The sequence below is a fragment of the Oncorhynchus kisutch genome, unplaced genomic scaffold, assembly GCF_002021735.2.
Source record: "Oncorhynchus kisutch isolate 150728-3 unplaced genomic scaffold, Okis_V2 scaffold2066, whole genome shotgun sequence".
NCBI classification, from domain to species: domain Eukaryota; kingdom Metazoa; phylum Chordata; class Actinopteri; order Salmoniformes; family Salmonidae; genus Oncorhynchus; species Oncorhynchus kisutch.
Window position 1 is genome coordinate 1 of NW_022264011.1, and position 17185 is coordinate 17185.

Consider the following 17185-nt stretch of genomic DNA (forward strand, 5'->3'; position numbering starts at 1 on the left):
CAGATTTAATATGTTGAGAATCCAAGCGCGCCCTCGTTGTTGTGCCCGCGCGTCGCCCCTGGTCACCTTAAAACGAAGCTTCCCTCGAAGGGTAAACGAGTAGCGTCCAATTTTGTCTGAGTGATATCCAAATCCAGACAGAAAGGGTCGTTTATCGTGCTACTATTTGTCGTGACGATGCGTTTTTCAAAAGCAGAGCTGTGTCATAAAGTGACATGCCTGCCACAAGTGCTCCAACTGATCTTTTCAATTAGCCTTCCCATGCATGATCCGAGGCGACTTCCGCCTATTTCCAGAAATTAAGCTCAAACTTGACGTGCAGCTAGCTTTATTTTAAAGACAAATGTCAGCCAGCCTCATCACATTCCCCCCTCTTCTATATCTGGAGCTTATTATTGCTAAGGAGCCTCTGCTCCCGGAGTCAATGTAGCAGGCGGCAGCGCAAGAGAAGGCAGCGGAGATCTGGAGCACAGTAAGGCACTCCGGGGAGGCATCCGTCCCACTTTGGCTTCAGGTTTGCTGGCTCTTTCCATGCTTTAATCAAACCTCCTTATCGACTACAACCCGCCTCTTAATTAAGTGTTTTAAAAGACTTATATTTCGATAACATTTATTGAGGTTTGTTTATTTGAGGCTACCTAAATGGTTGGTGTTTTGGTGTGCTTGTGTTGAGGGTACATTGGTGTGCTTGTGTTGAGGGTACATTGGTGTGCTTGTGTTGAAGGTTACATTGGTGTGTTTGTGTTGAGGGTACATTGGTATGCTGGTGCGTAACAACACAGTTGGAATAGCGGTGAGGAGGATTGGGGATTTAATTTCGAAGTTTGGGGATTTGAAGACGCTGAATTTGGGGTTGGCTTGCTCACTTGGCGAAATAATGCTGGACAACTCGCGTATGACTGAATTCACCTTTGGGAAAGCCGATTTCACCTTTAAATTGCTGATTTCACCTTTCAATAGCTGATTTCATCTCAGTTGGATGGGGATGTTTTGGTCCAGATCATTGGATGCTGTTGACACTTGCCATGCATGTGTTGATTCAAGGCTATTGCATTACAGTGACTATTGTCTAGAGTGCTGATAACAATAGAACAATACATACCTATTAGATATTCATTTTGGTGATAATTGTACTATTAGACTATCTGCATTTCCTGTTTCATTCTAAGTGTAGCGTTTTGTTCAAGATTAATGCCTCTCCTCAACGTTATAGTTTCACCTTTGCTCTGAAAGCTAACCACCTGAAAGGAAAAGCATTACCTGACTCACTGCTATTTTGTTATATAACATATTGTTGTGATCATAACCTTGTTGTTACATTGCAACCGTAGCCTATAATTGGGCTCCCCTTTGTCTCTGTTCAGGTCACAGCGGTGTGAACCAGCTGGGCGGTGTGTTTGTTAACGGTAGACCGCTACCGGACACCACCAGGCAGAAAATCGTCGAACTTGCTCATAGTGGCGCGCGGCCGTGCGACATCTCCAGGATTCTGCAGGTGACCAGAGCATTCTTTCTGTCTGGTGCAGGAAACCCTAGCTTTCACTGTTTTTTATTTTATTTTTTCAAGCTACCACAAAATAAAACATAACAATGGGATTTAGTTTTCCTTACTGTAGCCTTTTTATTAATTTAAAAGCGTTTTTCGATAATTGTTGGCTGTAAGTAGGCCAGACAAAGCCTAATTGCTTCTCATTACAATCTATATCCTATTCAAATAACATTACGGGTAACATATCGTAAGTAGGCCACCACTTTCCCCCCTAAGAATAGTTGCATTTTAGAAAGTGCACACTGTTATCCTATACCATTTAAGGCATATTTTTTTGTTTATAGACCCATGATGACTCAAAAGTCCAAGTGCTGGAAAATGAAAACGTAAGCTTATCATTGTTTGACGTAATCTTCAAAATTTCGCAACTAGTCTTAAATAATGTATGTGAATTGTGTCTATTGTTTCTATCCAGGTGTCCAACGGGTGCGTGAGTAAGATCCTTGGCAGATACTATGAGACTGGCTCCATAAGACCGAGAGCGATCGGAGGCAGCAAGCCGAGGGTAGCCACTCCAGAGGTGGTGGGGAAGATAGCGCAGTACAAGAGGGAGTGCCCGTCTATTTTCGCCTGGGAGATCCGCGACAGACTGTTGTCGGAGGGGGTCTGCACCAACGACAATATACCCAGTGTAAGTGCAGTGAGTGTAAGTTATGAGCATGATTTTTTTACCACCTGAAATGATTTCTCAGAGACGGAAAGCATGCATGATTATCAGCCAAACATTTAGTCATGAGATCATGACTGCGTTATATGTGAAAGACATGCATTACGTATTTCCAACAAATGGTTAGCATGAGTTAAACTTGTAGAGACATTAATACATTTCATTATTTATATTTGATTCGTAATTAACGGATCAATTAGCTAATTTTGCACCACATAGGGCCTACATGTAAATACAATTGACAACTGTTGATGTGTTTAACAGGCATATTTTCAATGTTTTGGCTAGTTATTAAAATGTATTTTCTCAAAAATTATTTGGAAATGCTCTGTTTACATCTTTACTTCCAGCTCACTTGTCAGGATGTGACGTATGTGTGCGCGTGCGTGCATGTGTAAATGTGTGCACCATAGACATTAATAAGGTTTGCACGCTCACAGTGCTCGCATGCCTACACACTATACCGGCGGTGGCGCGCATTTTTCAATCATGGCAGTCGCTAATCAAACCGTTCCGTTTTGTTTGTCTTTCAGGTGTCATCGATAAACAGAGTCCTCCGCAACCTGGCTAGCGAGAAGCAACAGATGGGCGCAGATGGCATGTATGACAAGCTGAGAATGCTCAACGGTCAGACAGGAACTTGGGGGACACGGCCCGGCTGGTACCCCGGAACTTCAGTGCCAGGGCAGCCCAACCAAGGTGAACCTCAGTCACTAATAATTTGACAATGAAGAAGCCTATAGATATAATTACATTTGCGCTATTCGTGAAATCATATAATTATCTCACCATTATCCGAATGTAGGCCTATAGATTAATCCATTATTTGTCAATGCATTCCGTTTGACTTTTGGAAGAAGGAGTATTAGGGTTTTTATAAACCAAATTGTTGAAATGACCTAAGGGTCCATGTAAACATTAATATCACACACGTTTGTACTATCATAAGAACAATGGATGTAATGTTATATTGCAAATGTTAGGCCCTATACCCTGGTATACCCACGGTCACTTTACGCATGGGTTCTGGCTAGACGAGTATGACGTAACTGATTAGTGAGTAGTGTAACTTTGTAGGTAAACCTTAAGCTAAGGTCACAATTACAAATATGTTACGTAATAAACATCTTAAATTATTATTATTTGTATTTAACTAGACAACTCAGTGAAGAACAAATTATTATTTACAGTGATGGCCTACACCCGCCAAACCCGGAAGGCGCTGTGCCAATTGTGCGCTATCCTATGGGACTCCCAATCACGTCCGGTTGTGATACATCCTGGATTCGAACCAGGCTGTCTGTAGTGACGCCTCTCACACTGAGATGCAGTACCTTAGACCGCTGCGCCACTCGGGGGCCCAAGCCATAGTTTTCAGTGGGTTTTGGGCATTTGCTTATCAATCATTTAGTATGATTGGATGTCGTTTATGATTGGTCAGCATATCAAGCAGGTATTGTCAACATGTTTTGATGCCTTTGGTGGACAAAATTCCCAATTAATCATTGAGTAGTCGATTAGTGAACGGCCAATTAATCAGCAGTCTCAATGCCCACACTGTCTCCGGTGGGGATATGCGTGACAGAGGCCTGGCCTTTCAGCGGAGGTGTCCGTCCAACAACCCGCATTTCCCTCCTCTCCTGGCAGGGAAAAAAAGCCTGAGGATCCGTGTGCGGGATATCAGTACAAAGGAATGTTTTCCTTCACACGCAAGGATTGGTTATGGGAACGGGTCTGCTATGTGTAATTGCTCATTAGAGAGAGCTTCGTCTCTCGTTATGGTGACATGCAGGAGTGTCTAGTTGAGGGAGACTGATGGAGAAATGTTCCACAGGAGACCCCTGGACACGGGATGACAGGCGGAGCGATTAGCCATGAAAACATGAACGTTATAAAGATAAATGTTTATCTTGTAGTTATGTTTTTGTGCTCTAATAGACTATTGTGAAATACAGAGCCTAAAAGAAAATAAAGTCATTGCACCTGCTCAGGGCTGGGTATGAAAAACAGTGTTATAATTCGATAAGCATCAAGATATGTTTCTGCACAGAATTTAATTTGCTTTGAACATAAAGGCCTTTTGTTTTAGTCTTATGTGGACCTAAACATCATTTCTTTCATGTTTATTTTATTTGTATTTTTTAAATAATGTACAATAAACTATTGTCTTACTTCCAGAACTAGACATAGTTATTCACTATGTTTACACTCTGTTTGATTTAATGTCATTATTGATACTAATAATAGTAGGCTATTAATAATAATAATATCAATATATAATTCATATATATATAATTAATAACATTATTATATAATAACAATATTATTAATAACAATAGACCTAATAATAATAATACTTTTTTATAAGTATTTTAATACAATATTTTTAGGCCCTTAATGCAATATTGCTTTTCAGTTTCTTCGATTGAAAATTAAATGACATGGGCATTTACATCAAATTTAATTGGGAATTGTTTCCAGGAGTTCATTTCAGGAGGCCCATAAGGTCTAAACCATACGGCAAGGGTAGGTCTCTGAGGAGAACGAAATATGGTCCCTGTCAAACAACAGCTACGCAACAGTGGCTAAAATAATGGTTACAAGTAGTGTGACAGGGCTTGAAAGGAGACAACTCTATCTAGAGAGGCGGAATAAAACTCTGTGGCAATTAATTATTTTTTCTCTTTCTCTCATTTCGTTCTGATATGGTACTAAATCCCGTCTGTAGAATTTAGACCAGTCACTTTCTCTTTCAGTTTAATCGGTTTCTTAAGTATTTTTGATCCAGTCTCTGTTGGCTAAAAGGTGCCGTTATCTATTTCGGCTGTTTCTCCGTGCCACTGCCGGACACACAGTGATACCAAAGAATGAGTTTATTTCCCAGGGCTTTTTTAAAAAGAAAACAAATCCCAAACCTAGCGTCAGTGGGTCTGGCGGAGGGATAATAGGCCGCCAATTCACTCCTTTTTGTGGATTATCCTTCGAGAAGAAAGACAAAGCGCTGAGTGGACGGACACAGGCTGTATGAAGAAAAAAGTCCATTTATTTCAAAACGATTAAGATATTTTAAAAAGAGACATTTTAATAGTCATAATCCTATTAACACATTAATGTCAACCGAAAACAAATCCAGGCAATTATCATTATGTGCTATAATTTAGCACTTGCTAGATGTCTGTGGTAGTATGTCTAATTCATGGGCTATTTAGTCTAGGCTACCGCAATGTTATCGTCCTAAACCTAAAACATGACAGGTTCCTTATGATTCATTTGCTTACATAACATGCAATGTCATGGTCATTTTGTGCGTATTTAAACTGTTGTTATGCAAATAATATTACAACAAATGTTTTATGGAATCTCCCAGGGGGAAACTAGCCTGGGTACCAGTCTGTTTTGGTAACATTCCACTCCTTGTACTCCGTGTCGTATGCCAAAGATGTTTATCGTGGCTGGAGTGGAAAGAATGGAATGATAGCTACAAAGACTGGTACCCAGGGTAGTGGAAACATTCGATCCTATACATTGTTTAAATAGACCTATGGATATGTTAGAGTAGAGTAGCCTGTCGTGATTCCAGCGTAAGTACTGTGTCATGTCCGAGACTACCCAAGCTGGTAAACTCAGAACATTTGCTGTATGCAGGTGCACCTCACGAAACGACTGGTCAAACAGCGTCACACACATAAAAAACGACATTCTCCAAAAGCAGCCCTTAAATGCCTCATTTCATATTAACTTCTCGAATGGATAATGATGTGCAAAACCAAGGCAGGCATTAGTCAATATGCCTGTCCCTAGAACAGAAGCCCATATAGGCCTACCACGGACAACCAGGAGCCGTGAAGAGATAGGCCCTATTCAGCTTGTACAGGGGGTTGCATGCTCTCTCCTCACTCATTTGTTTCCAATTTAAGATATAAATTTTGACTGGCGTTTAGCTGGCCGGGGGACGTGATTAATGATGCTAGTGGATAAGGGTTAACACACTGAACTCAAAGCTCTGTTGACCGGGATCCTCGTGCGCACAATAGTTCACCAAAGCACAGAGAGAATCCTTTTGTCACCTCGTCCGATTGAGCTGCTCCATTTTCCTCTGGTGATATTCTGCCCACGAAGAGTTCGCTGTAGCCAGCTCTCGCTGTGTGCACAGAGTTTAATGGTTTCCCTTACCCCGAACGGCATTGTTTCATTGTGAAAAGCACCTCCTTCTATTCAAGTATTGGTGGTCACCTCAATGGCTATACGAAAGCCCATATGGGGACGGCCATTGAGGCATCGCAACGCTCCTAAAAGGGGGAGAGAGTTTGGGCCTGAAAGGAGTTCGCCACATCTAGTCACATTTCTCTTAACCCTTTGAGCACATGTGCCATTGTTGAGAGGTGATAAAGGATCTAAGTTCACGCAGCATTGCTGAGCAATGGTCTTTTTCCCACAATATTTTACAAATAACTAGTCGGTCTTTTATGGCTATTGATGTCTCTGAAAACAAGCAGCGATCAATATGTTAGCTAGATCATTCATCCGTCATCATTCAATGTCCATCCTCAGTCGGTGTTATGCCAACTAGGCCTACAATGACAGCTTTTCGTTATTCTTGCTTTTAACGGGAACACACATAAATATAATAGAACTATAGAAATTCATTCCCTATGGGCTATTGCGAGGATGACATGTTATTTTTCGCAGTTTACTTTCAGAACTATAAAATTAAATAAACAATATATTAACGCATGCTTTTTGGAGATGTAGTAGGCAGGCCAATTCATATTTGTTTATTGATTTATTTACAGATGGCTGCCAGCCACAGGACGGTACAGGAGAGAACACCAACTCCATCAGTTCGAATGGGGAGGATTCTGACGAGACGCAGATGCGACTCCAACTAAAGAGGAAACTACAGAGAAACCGCACGTCGTTCACCCAAGAGCAGATTGAAGCACTGGAAAAAGGTGAATTTGAATTGACAAGATATTCATATTTTAATGTAACGTCTAATTGAACGAATAGCAACATAAACCCTAGTAACTTACACATAATTCAATTACAACAATATGTTTCATAGCCTATACTAAAGATACGTTTTCATATCGTATTCCAGAATTTGAAAGGACTCATTATCCTGACGTTTTCGCGAGGGAAAGACTGGCAGCGAAAATAGATCTGCCTGAAGCAAGAATACAGGTGAGCGGACACATTTTGAAATATGCATTGCACTACATTCCATTAACATTTTGCTGCTTGGTTCTGAAAAAGACACAAGATTCCATGAAGATCCTACATACGCGACTAATGTATGATTGACGTACTGTGCAGGTGTGGTTCTCAAACAGAAGAGCGAAGTGGAGGCGGGAGGAGAAGCTCCGGAACCAGCGTCGTCAGGCCAGCAACTCCTCCAGTCACATCCCCATCAGCAGCAGCTTCAGCACCAGCGTCTACCAGCCCATGCCTCAGCCCACCACACCGGGTAAGCACGACACTCATATAACATTCCATCCATCCACAGTGGGACACTTGTCAACATTAGGAATATTTCAGTAGGTCCACCACTCATTTAAATGCCAGACATCTTAATTAAAGACTAAAATAGGTATAAGGGATATTTTTCTTTCATATAAAGTTGAGTTGAATAATAAATCATCATCTGCTTCAAATGACAGTTGATGAAATATTTTTTGCTGATTTAGGCTACTTTCAATGGTTCATTGGTTAATCATGCATGTAAGCAGTGAAAAACAAAATCCCCTGAGCTACCTGTCAAGGAGGGCGTGGCTTTACTCACACTATGTTCCCTATCTGCCATCACTGAATGTATGAACTAAAACAGATTTGAACCAAACATTTCTCCCTTTCTTCCTCAGTGTCCTTCACATCTGGGTCTATGTTGGGCAGACCTGACACGGCCCTCACCAACACGTACAGCGCACTGCCTCCCATGCCCAGCTTCACCATGGCCAACAACCTGCCTATGCAAGTAAGTCCACAGCCAGGTACTAACTAACCCTGACCCTGTTCTGTCTTCGTTAACTGTGTCAACAAATGTCTAGGTTGTGTTCTCGTCTCAAATGTGCAAATAGTACAGCTACAATTGTATTTCAAAAGCCAAATACCATTATGGCCAAGCTAGTTGTAGTCAACCTTCGTAGGTACAATGATTATGTTCTCTTCTAATCCTAAAAACAGGTTGAGGAGAAATCAAACTGTAGTCATAAACATTTCTAAATGCCTAAAGGAATATAATAGCCTGCATCCCTAGCTGGGCATTGCTGTAAGGACTGACTGACTGCTGAGCTGAAGAGGGTATATAGTTGGCTAAGCTAATATATAAACGTTATTCTCTCCCTATCTATAGCCCAGCCAGACCTATTCCTGCATGCTGCCTACCAGTCCGTCTGTGAATGGGCGGAGCTACGACACATATACGCCCCCTCATATGCAGGCACATATGAACAGCCAATCAATGACCACTTCTGGTACCACCTCAACAGGTAGGCAGAAAGTCCATTGTTTCCGAAACACGTTTGGCCATTAGCGAAAATGAACAAATCACGTTTAGTCTCTTAGCTAACTGACCATCTGCCACCGAACCTTTAAATAGGGGAGGCTGCATAGCCATACACACATTCTCTTTCTTAATTCATGCTCTACATTTCCCCATAATCCGCCATTTTCTTTTTTCTCTTTGATCAGACTACAGACACATACTGTACCTCTACGTTACACACCATCTCCAGACATTCTAATCTTAGTGCATGAACGCACCCCATTCCATTCCAGCTCAACGTCATAATGTCATTTAAACCACTCTAGACGGAGGTTTTAGTTCCAACCCATTACGTTGCTGTGGAGGGCCATATATACTGGTCATTGTCATGAAGGGTTAATGGACCATTGACACATTTCCTCTAAGCTAAATCGCTAATTCATTTGATTCATTTTCTGTTGTACTCTCTGCGAGGCCTCAATCAATCTAGCTAACTTATTACTGATGTCCTGAAGTGTTAAACAATGTGATTCATAAAGCTACTGTTCTCTGTGCTAAACTTCTTATTGCTGAATACTCAAAGGCTTAGTCCTCTGTGCTTAAAGGCCCAGTGCAGTCAAACATGTGATTTACTGTGTTTTATATATATTTACACACTATGTTGGTATAATACTGTGAAATTGGGAAAATTATGACAATGTCCTTTTCGTGTCAGAACTGTTTCAATAGACCTTCTGACATTTCAACCTGTTTTTGTGGGATGGGGTTTGTCCTGGTGACATCACCAGGAAATGAGTTAATAGACCAATAAGAAAGACAGTTCCAAACCTCTTTGCCAATAACAGCTAGTTTTCAGTCCCAGACAGTCCTAGAAAAATTCTTGCTTGAGAAATTGCTATTTTTGTTTCTTTTTGAACACTGTAATTGAAAACAACCACCGTAAATTACTTAACTGTTACACAGAAAAGTATTTGATATTGAGATAAAAATGACTGAATTGTACCTTTAAGCTTTCTAATGACCTATCCTCTATGGCGGTGGGCTCTGTGCTAAAGCATTCATCAACTCGGATGCCTGCTATGTGCTATGGCACTTACCGCTCAATGTCCTATTTTGCGTAATGGTTAGTCTCTCAACATGATGGTAATTTCTCAGGCTAAAGAAATGTTGAACTCAAGCTCTCCTTACCAAACACAGTACAGTACAGAGACACTGGGCCATTTGGACTGAACTCAAGCTCTCCTTACCAAACACAGTACAGTACAGTACAGAGACACTGGGCCATTTGGACTGATATGTGTCTCTCTTCCCTCTCTCCTCAGGACTCATCTCTCCTGGAGTGTCTGTCCCTGTCCAAGTCCCAGGCGGCGAGCCTGACATGTCTCAGTACTGGTCAAGACTACAATAGAGAGAAGAGCTACTTCTCCCTGTAACTGTTCACCCACCGCCCTCCGCTGGGAGCTCACACACACATGGAGAGAAGTGGAGGAGAGAGAGAGACTCTGGGAGTGCCCTAGGACTACAGGGTGTGGTTGTTTCCACTGGGACCGTGTGTTGTTCTGTAGTCTTGGCACATATGAGGACTGGGGAGAACAACGATGGGAAATTGAGGGGGAAGAAGAAGACAAAACGTGGACCTCTGTAAAGTGCCCGGTGTTTAACATCTTCATGGAACAAAAACTTCATTTTTTTTCTCACTTTTCAAGTAATTGATTCTTTTTTTCTGTCTGTCTCTTGTGTTTGTATATGGGCGTGTGTATGTTATGATGAAAAACCCAGATCAAGTACTGATAGATGGACTGCTAGAAAACCATGTTGGTCTTGTGTTTGTTTTTGAGGTAAAGGAGAACCCAAGAGATTTCTGCCATGACTATTTTTTTATCTGCTTACATCGAGACTTTCTACCAGACTTTGCACAGTCTGTGGACTCATACGAAACTGTTGCATATCACCCGAGAGGAGAGCTGTGGGGAATAGACTCAGTGTGTTTATTAATCCTATTTATTGGTCATACTCCTTCAAAATGGCCGTCAGCAGAGGAGGACCTCCAGTCAATCCACCCACCTCAGCCTTGGGTCTTTGACTCCTGCAATATCACACAAACTGTATAGGCCTGGATATTTCACTGTGGTCACAGACAACCACATTATCACAGGAATTGTACAGACAACCACCACTAACAGTTTGCAAGGACAGTGGGACATTCAAGACTTGTTCATGGACTTCTGCTGTGGTGGATGGATTGATTCTAGGTTCAAGACTTGTTCATGGACTTCTGCTGTGGTGGATGGATTGATTCTAGGTTCAAGACTTGTTCATGGACTTCTGCTGTGGTGGATGGATTGATTAACGGTCCAAGTGAAGAGCTATAGATGCAGAGGAGCTGTGGAGTAAAACAGTTGAATCGCTAAATGGTAGACTGTGTCTTCGATATAATCCAATTTGTTCATGTCAAATTGTAAGTATGTCTTCCCTAGAAATCAAAAGATTTCTCCAATAAAAGTACATTTACATTTTTATCCCCCCAAGAATATTCTATAAATGTTTTCTACACATTTTCATGCATCATAAAAATACATTTCTTTAGGTCCAATTAGTCTCTTAGGTATAGTTGTATTATAGTGTCCTATTGTCAAATCATTTTGTGCAACTAGAAAGATTTCATTCCTAGAATTATGATTAAACATGCTTGACAAAGTTTGAAACATAAGTGTTTGGCAGTTGTTTACAAGTACATATCAGATTTAATCATTGTTGATTGTAAAAACAGACCAAAGCCTTTGTATTTCATCTATTACACAATGTTTTTTGTTGTTGAAGATATTAGTCTTGTGTTGCATCATTTTGTAAACATTTGATGTTCTATTACAGTGACCTAGAGTATGTTTGACTGTGGACTAATCGAGCAGTCCTTATTTATAATTGAAGACCATGGATGACTGCGGACTAATCGAGCAGTCCTTATTTATAATTGAAGACCATGGGTGACTGTGGACTAATCGAGCAGTCCTTATTTATAATTGAAGACCATGGGTGACTGTGGACTAATCGAGCAGTCCTTATTTATAATTGAAGACCATGGGTGACTGTGGACTAATCGAGCAGTCCTTATTTATAATTGAAGACCATGGGTGACTGCGGACCAATCGAGCAGTCCTTATTTATAATTGAAGACCATGGGTGACTGTGGACTAATCGAGCAGTCCTTATTTATAATTGAAGACCATGGGTGACTGTGGACTAATCGAGCAGTCCTTATTTATAATTGAAGACCATGGGTGACTGTGGACTAATCGAGCAGTCCTTATTTATAATTGAAGACCATGGGTGACTGTGGACTAATCGAGCAGTCCTTATTTATAATTGAAGACCATGGGTGACTGTGGACTAATCGAGCAGTCCTTATTTATAATTGAAGACCATGGGTGACTGTGGACTAATCGAGCAGTCCTTATTTATAATTGAAGACCATGGGTGACTGCGGACCAATCGAGCAGTCCTTATTTATAATTGAAGACCATGGGTGACTGTGGACTAATCGAGCAGTCCTTATTTATAATTGAAGACCATGGGTGACTGTGGACTAATCGAGCAGTCCTTATTTATAATTGAAGACCATGGGTGACTGCGGACCAATCGAGCAGTCCTTATTTATAATTGAAGACCATGGGTGACTGTGGACTAATCGAGCAGTCCTTATTTATAATTGAAGACCATGGGTGACTGTGGACTAATCGAGCAGTCCTTATTTATAATTGAAGACCATGGGTGACTGTGGACCAATCGAGCAGTCCTTATTTATAATTGAAGACCATGGGTGACTGCGGACCAATCGAGCAGTCCTTATTTATAATTGAAGACCATGGGTGACTGCGGACCAATCGAGCAGTCCTTATTTATAATTGAAGACCATGGGTGACTGCGGACCAATCGAGCAGTCCTTATTTATAATTGAAGACCATGGGTGACTGCGGACTAATCGAGCAGTCCTTATTTATAATTGAAGACCATGGGTGACTGCGGACTAATCGAGCAGTCCTTATTTATAATTGAAGACCATGGGTGACTGCGGACTAATCGAGCAGTCCTTATTTATAATTGAAGACCATGGGTGACTGCGGACTAATCGAGCAGTCCTTATTTATAATTGAAGACCATGGGTGACTGCGGACTAATCGAGCAGTCCTTATTTATAATTGAAGACCATGGGTGACTGCGGACTAATCGAGCAGTCCTTATTTATAATTGAAGACCATGGGTGACTGCGGACTAATCGAGCAGTCCTTATTTATAATTGAAGACCATGGGTGACTGCGGACTAATCGAGCAGTCCTTATTTATAATTGAAGACCATGGGTGACTGTGGACTAATCGAGCAGTCCTTATTTATAATTGAAGACGTGTGGTGTTTTCTAGCGTCGTCTGTCATGCTTTTTTGAGTTCTGCGTTGTTTTTCAAATATGTGTACATAGAACGTGGACACGTATACAGGGTCTACGTCTGAGAAATGCTTTTGAGATGAAACGTCTAAACTGTCTCTTAAATATTTAAATTTAATTTGATTTAAAATGGAGCTTTCTAAATGTATTTTGTGAAAACTATAAAAAAAACAATTTTGTACAGTAAATATAGTGAAAGGTTTTTTCCTGTTATTAATTATTTAGCCAACATGAAAAACGATGCACCAGGTGAGAATAGCTACACAACATATTACCACAGCCCATTTTGAATGGTACAAAGCGTATTTGTTGTACCACTCAACTACAAATGAGTTGATAGAGAATTTCCATACAAACAAACCAAAGTGGGGCCAGTTCCAACCTGATATGTCTTCCAAACAGCCCAGCCCTATCCTATGTGATGCATGGCCCTCACCGGCTACACACAGACCACACAGTTTAACAACACGCAACAATGGAAAAGGTCACTCAATTCAACACCCCTTGTTTTGATAGAGTTGCAACAATGGTAGGGAAAAGGAGGGATACAGAGAGGAGGAGAGGGAGGAAAACTAGGAATACTCAGAGTGAGGCAGAGGAGAGATTGTGTGGCAGAATGAGTTATTTTGCTTCACTTGCTGCCACAGCAGGGGGTTGTGTGTGTCTGTGTGTTGAGAGGGATGGGAATAGCTGGAGGGGGAGGGGGACCTGGAGAGAGCTAGGTCAGGTATCACCTGGGAGTTATAGTTGGGTTGTGTTTGCTCTAACACTAACAGGACATGCAGGTGTTCTATTTGTCGCAGGAAATTAAACTTCTGTATTTAAGTTTTAAAAGGCTTTTCAAGTTTGTAATTTCCACTGTACGAAAAATGTATCAATCCATACAAAAATGTCCATGAATTACAATCCACATAATAATTCACATTTCCTGTTACTGCAGGATTATTCCCCTGCTGTGAGAAACTGTTAGAGAAAATAAAAGACTGTTTTTATTGTCACTTACACTCGGTAGGTGCAGTGAAATGTGTCGTTTTACACGGTCACCCATAGTTGTATGGTGCCCTTGGAGCAAATTAGGATTAAGTGCCTTGCTCAAGGGCACATCGACAGATTTTTCACCTTGTCGGCTCGGATATTCGAACTAACAACCTTTCGGTTACTGGCCTATCGCTCTAACCGCTAGGCTACCTGCTGCAGAGCTGTACATTACACACCACATCAGTGATTTCAGAACAAACTCTTGTTGAAGACCAATAGAAGCAAATGAAGGTAATGTTAATAACAGAGTTTTGTGGGGGGAAGGGGAGACGGTCTCTCTATTCAAACCATTGTTCAGTTCTTTATGCAAACTATTACAACACAATACGTTTGCCACTCTTCAACACCAGGCTGGAGCAGGGATGTCGTGAGAAAGGAGGGAGACAGAACACTTTAGACAGCTGCATTGACAGAGAGAAAAACCTCCATATTTACAGGCGAGAGAGAGAGCAGACAAGAGGGATGAGGATTGAGCGATACAGGTACAGTAACATGCAAAAAGAAAAAAAGCATCAATTATAAACAGTCACATGGTCCATGTAAGAGCGTGAGTCACCATTCAAACAGGGCCAAGTCAAATAAAATATCATTGGCCACATACACATATTTAGCAGATGTTATTGCGGGAGGAGCAAAATTCTTGTTCTGATAGAAGTGATAAAATGTACCTTTTCCTCTGCCATCTTTGGTCCATCTATGTTTGAGCAGTGACACAACGACCGTGGCTTGTTTGTAGGGAGTTGGTCTGCACACACACAACGGCGAACATAAGCAGACTCTCACCCATTCAGAGGTGTCAACCGGATCAGTCACTTTCAATGGAGCAGTACCACTCAGACTTAAGGACTCTCTCTCTCTCTCTGAAAGCCGGATGTCTCTGCAGTGTGTTCTGTACAGTATTCTATGATAAAAGCACTCCATTGTTTTCCCATCACTATCGAATATAGGAACACCATATGAATATCTAATTCATGAGCACCTAGCATATGCATTCTCATTAAAACTATTTAATTTAACCCCCTATGAGCCTCCTGCATGTCCATTAGCACTATTTAATTTATCCCCCTATGAGCCTCCTGCATATGGAGCAGCATCATATAAATAAACCCCCTATGAGCCTCCTGCATATGGAGCAGCACCATATAATTGAATCCCCTATGAGCCTCCTGTTATCCTGCAGCACCATATAATTGAACCCCCTATGAGCTTCCTGTATATCCTGCAGCACCATATAATTGAACCCCCTATGAGCCTCCTGTATATCCTGCAGCACTATATAATTGAACCCCCTATGAGCCTCCTGTATATCCTTGCAGCACCATATAATTGAATCCCCTATGAGCCTCCTGTATATCCTGCAGCACCATATAATTGAGCCCCCTATGAGCCTCCTGTATATCCTGCAGCACCATATAATTGAACCCCCTATGAGCCTTCTGTATATCCTGCAGCACCATATAATTGAACCCCCTATGAGCCTCCAAAGTTACCCTGTAAAGTCAACAGAGAAGGAACTGAAGAGGGACCGTGTCAACAACACTTGTTGTAGTCGACTAGAGGACAGACGAGGAGGGGGCACACCATGTTGACATGTTGAACACACTGAAGTGAGAAAGAGAAAAAAGAAGCTGTCTCGACCAATAAGACGACAGGGAGGAGGAGGGGGATCCAAGGAGGTGATGCATGAATCACAACTTGACCTGTTTGAGAAAGATACTGTGTGAACAAAGGGAAAGGTTGGACGACCTGAAATGGACAACACAACACAAGCCTATATATGTGTTCATTAGAACTCCACCCAGATAGGAGATACCAGGTAACATGACATTACACGTCAGCTTACATTTCTTAGATTTTAAGGCAATTTAGATCACCTTATACTTAACACCTTATACTTAACATCACCTTATACTTAACACCTTATACTTAACATCACCTTATACTTAACATCACCTTATACTTAACATCACCTTATACTTAACATCACCTTATACTTAACATCACCTTATACTTAACATCACCTTATACTTAACATCACCTTATATTTAACATCACCTTATACTTAACACCTTATATTTAACAACACCTTATATTTAACAACACCTTATATTTAACAACACCTTATACTTAACATCACCTTATACTTAACACCTTATACTTAACACCTTATACTTAACACCTTATACTTAACATCACCTTATACTTAACATCACCTTATACTTAACATCACCTTATATTTAACACCTTATACTTAACATCACCTTATATTTAACACCTTATACTTAACATCACCTTATACTTAACATCACCTTATATTTAACATCACCTTATATTTAACACCTTATACTTAACATCACCTTATATTTAACACCTTATACTTAACATCACCATATATTTAACATCACCTTATATTTAACATCACCTTATATTTAACATCACCTTATATTTAACATCACCTTATATTTAACACCTTATACTTAACATCACCTTATACCTAACATCGCCTTATATTTAACATCACCTTATATTTAACATCACCTTATACTTAACATCACCGTATACTTAACATCACCTTATACTTAACATCACCTTATACTTAACATCGCCTTATACTTAACATCACCTTATACTTAACATCACCTTATATTTAACATCACCTTATATTTAACACCTTATACTTAACATCACCTTATACTTAACATCACCTTATATTTAACACCTTATATTTAACATCACCTTATACTTAACATCACCTTATATTTAACATCACCTTATATTTAATATCACCTTATATTTAATATCACCTTATATTTCATACCACATATTTTACAACACCTTATATTTAGCCTCTATGGCCTATTTATTGCCTTACCTCCCTAATCTTACTACACTGTATGTTTGTTTATCTCATGTGGAACTCTGTGTTGTTTGTGTCGAACTGCTTTTCTTTATCTTGGCCAGGTCACAGTTGTAAATGAGAACTTGTTCTCAACTGGCCGACCTGGTTA

General features: G+C 40.6%; 1 protein-coding gene across 4 annotated transcripts; it reads left to right on the top strand.

The window, feature by feature from the left end:
* Window positions 1-981: 981 nt before the first annotated feature.
* LOC116369115 (paired box protein Pax-6-like) lies at window positions 982-11405 on the top strand. 4 transcript variants are annotated; one of them, XM_031819348.1, is made up of 10 exons: window positions 982-1495; window positions 1834-1875; window positions 1965-2195; window positions 2750-2915; window positions 7010-7168; window positions 7318-7400; window positions 7533-7683; window positions 8078-8190; window positions 8569-8704; window positions 10023-11405. In XM_031819348.1, exons 4-10 carry the CDS (start codon window positions 2801-2803, stop codon window positions 10106-10108), a joined length of 843 nt encoding a protein of 280 aa, XP_031675208.1. In that variant the 5' UTR covers window positions 982-1495; window positions 1834-1875; window positions 1965-2195; window positions 2750-2800; the 3' UTR covers window positions 10109-11405. The 4 variants fall into 4 exon arrangements, with proteins under 4 accessions (XP_031675208.1, XP_031675206.1, XP_031675207.1 ...); XM_031819346.1 differs by having other exon boundaries at window positions 1965-2180; XM_031819347.1 differs by lacking the exon at window positions 1834-1875.
* The last annotated feature ends 5780 nt before the right edge of the window (window positions 11406-17185 follow it).

Bases quoted from the DNA above. Each gene is read 5' to 3' on its own strand.
- LOC116369115 (XM_031819348.1), top strand. From the start codon at position 2,801: ATGGGCGCAGATGGCATGTATGACAAGCTGAGAATGCTCAACGGTCAG. The intron at 2,916-7,009 runs GTGAACCTCAGT...ATTTATTTACAG, and splicing joins GCCAGGGCAGCCCAACCAAG to ATGGCTGCCAGCCACAGGAC. The intron at 7,169-7,317 runs GTGAATTTGAAT...ATCGTATTCCAG, and splicing joins GATTGAAGCACTGGAAAAAG to AATTTGAAAGGACTCATTAT.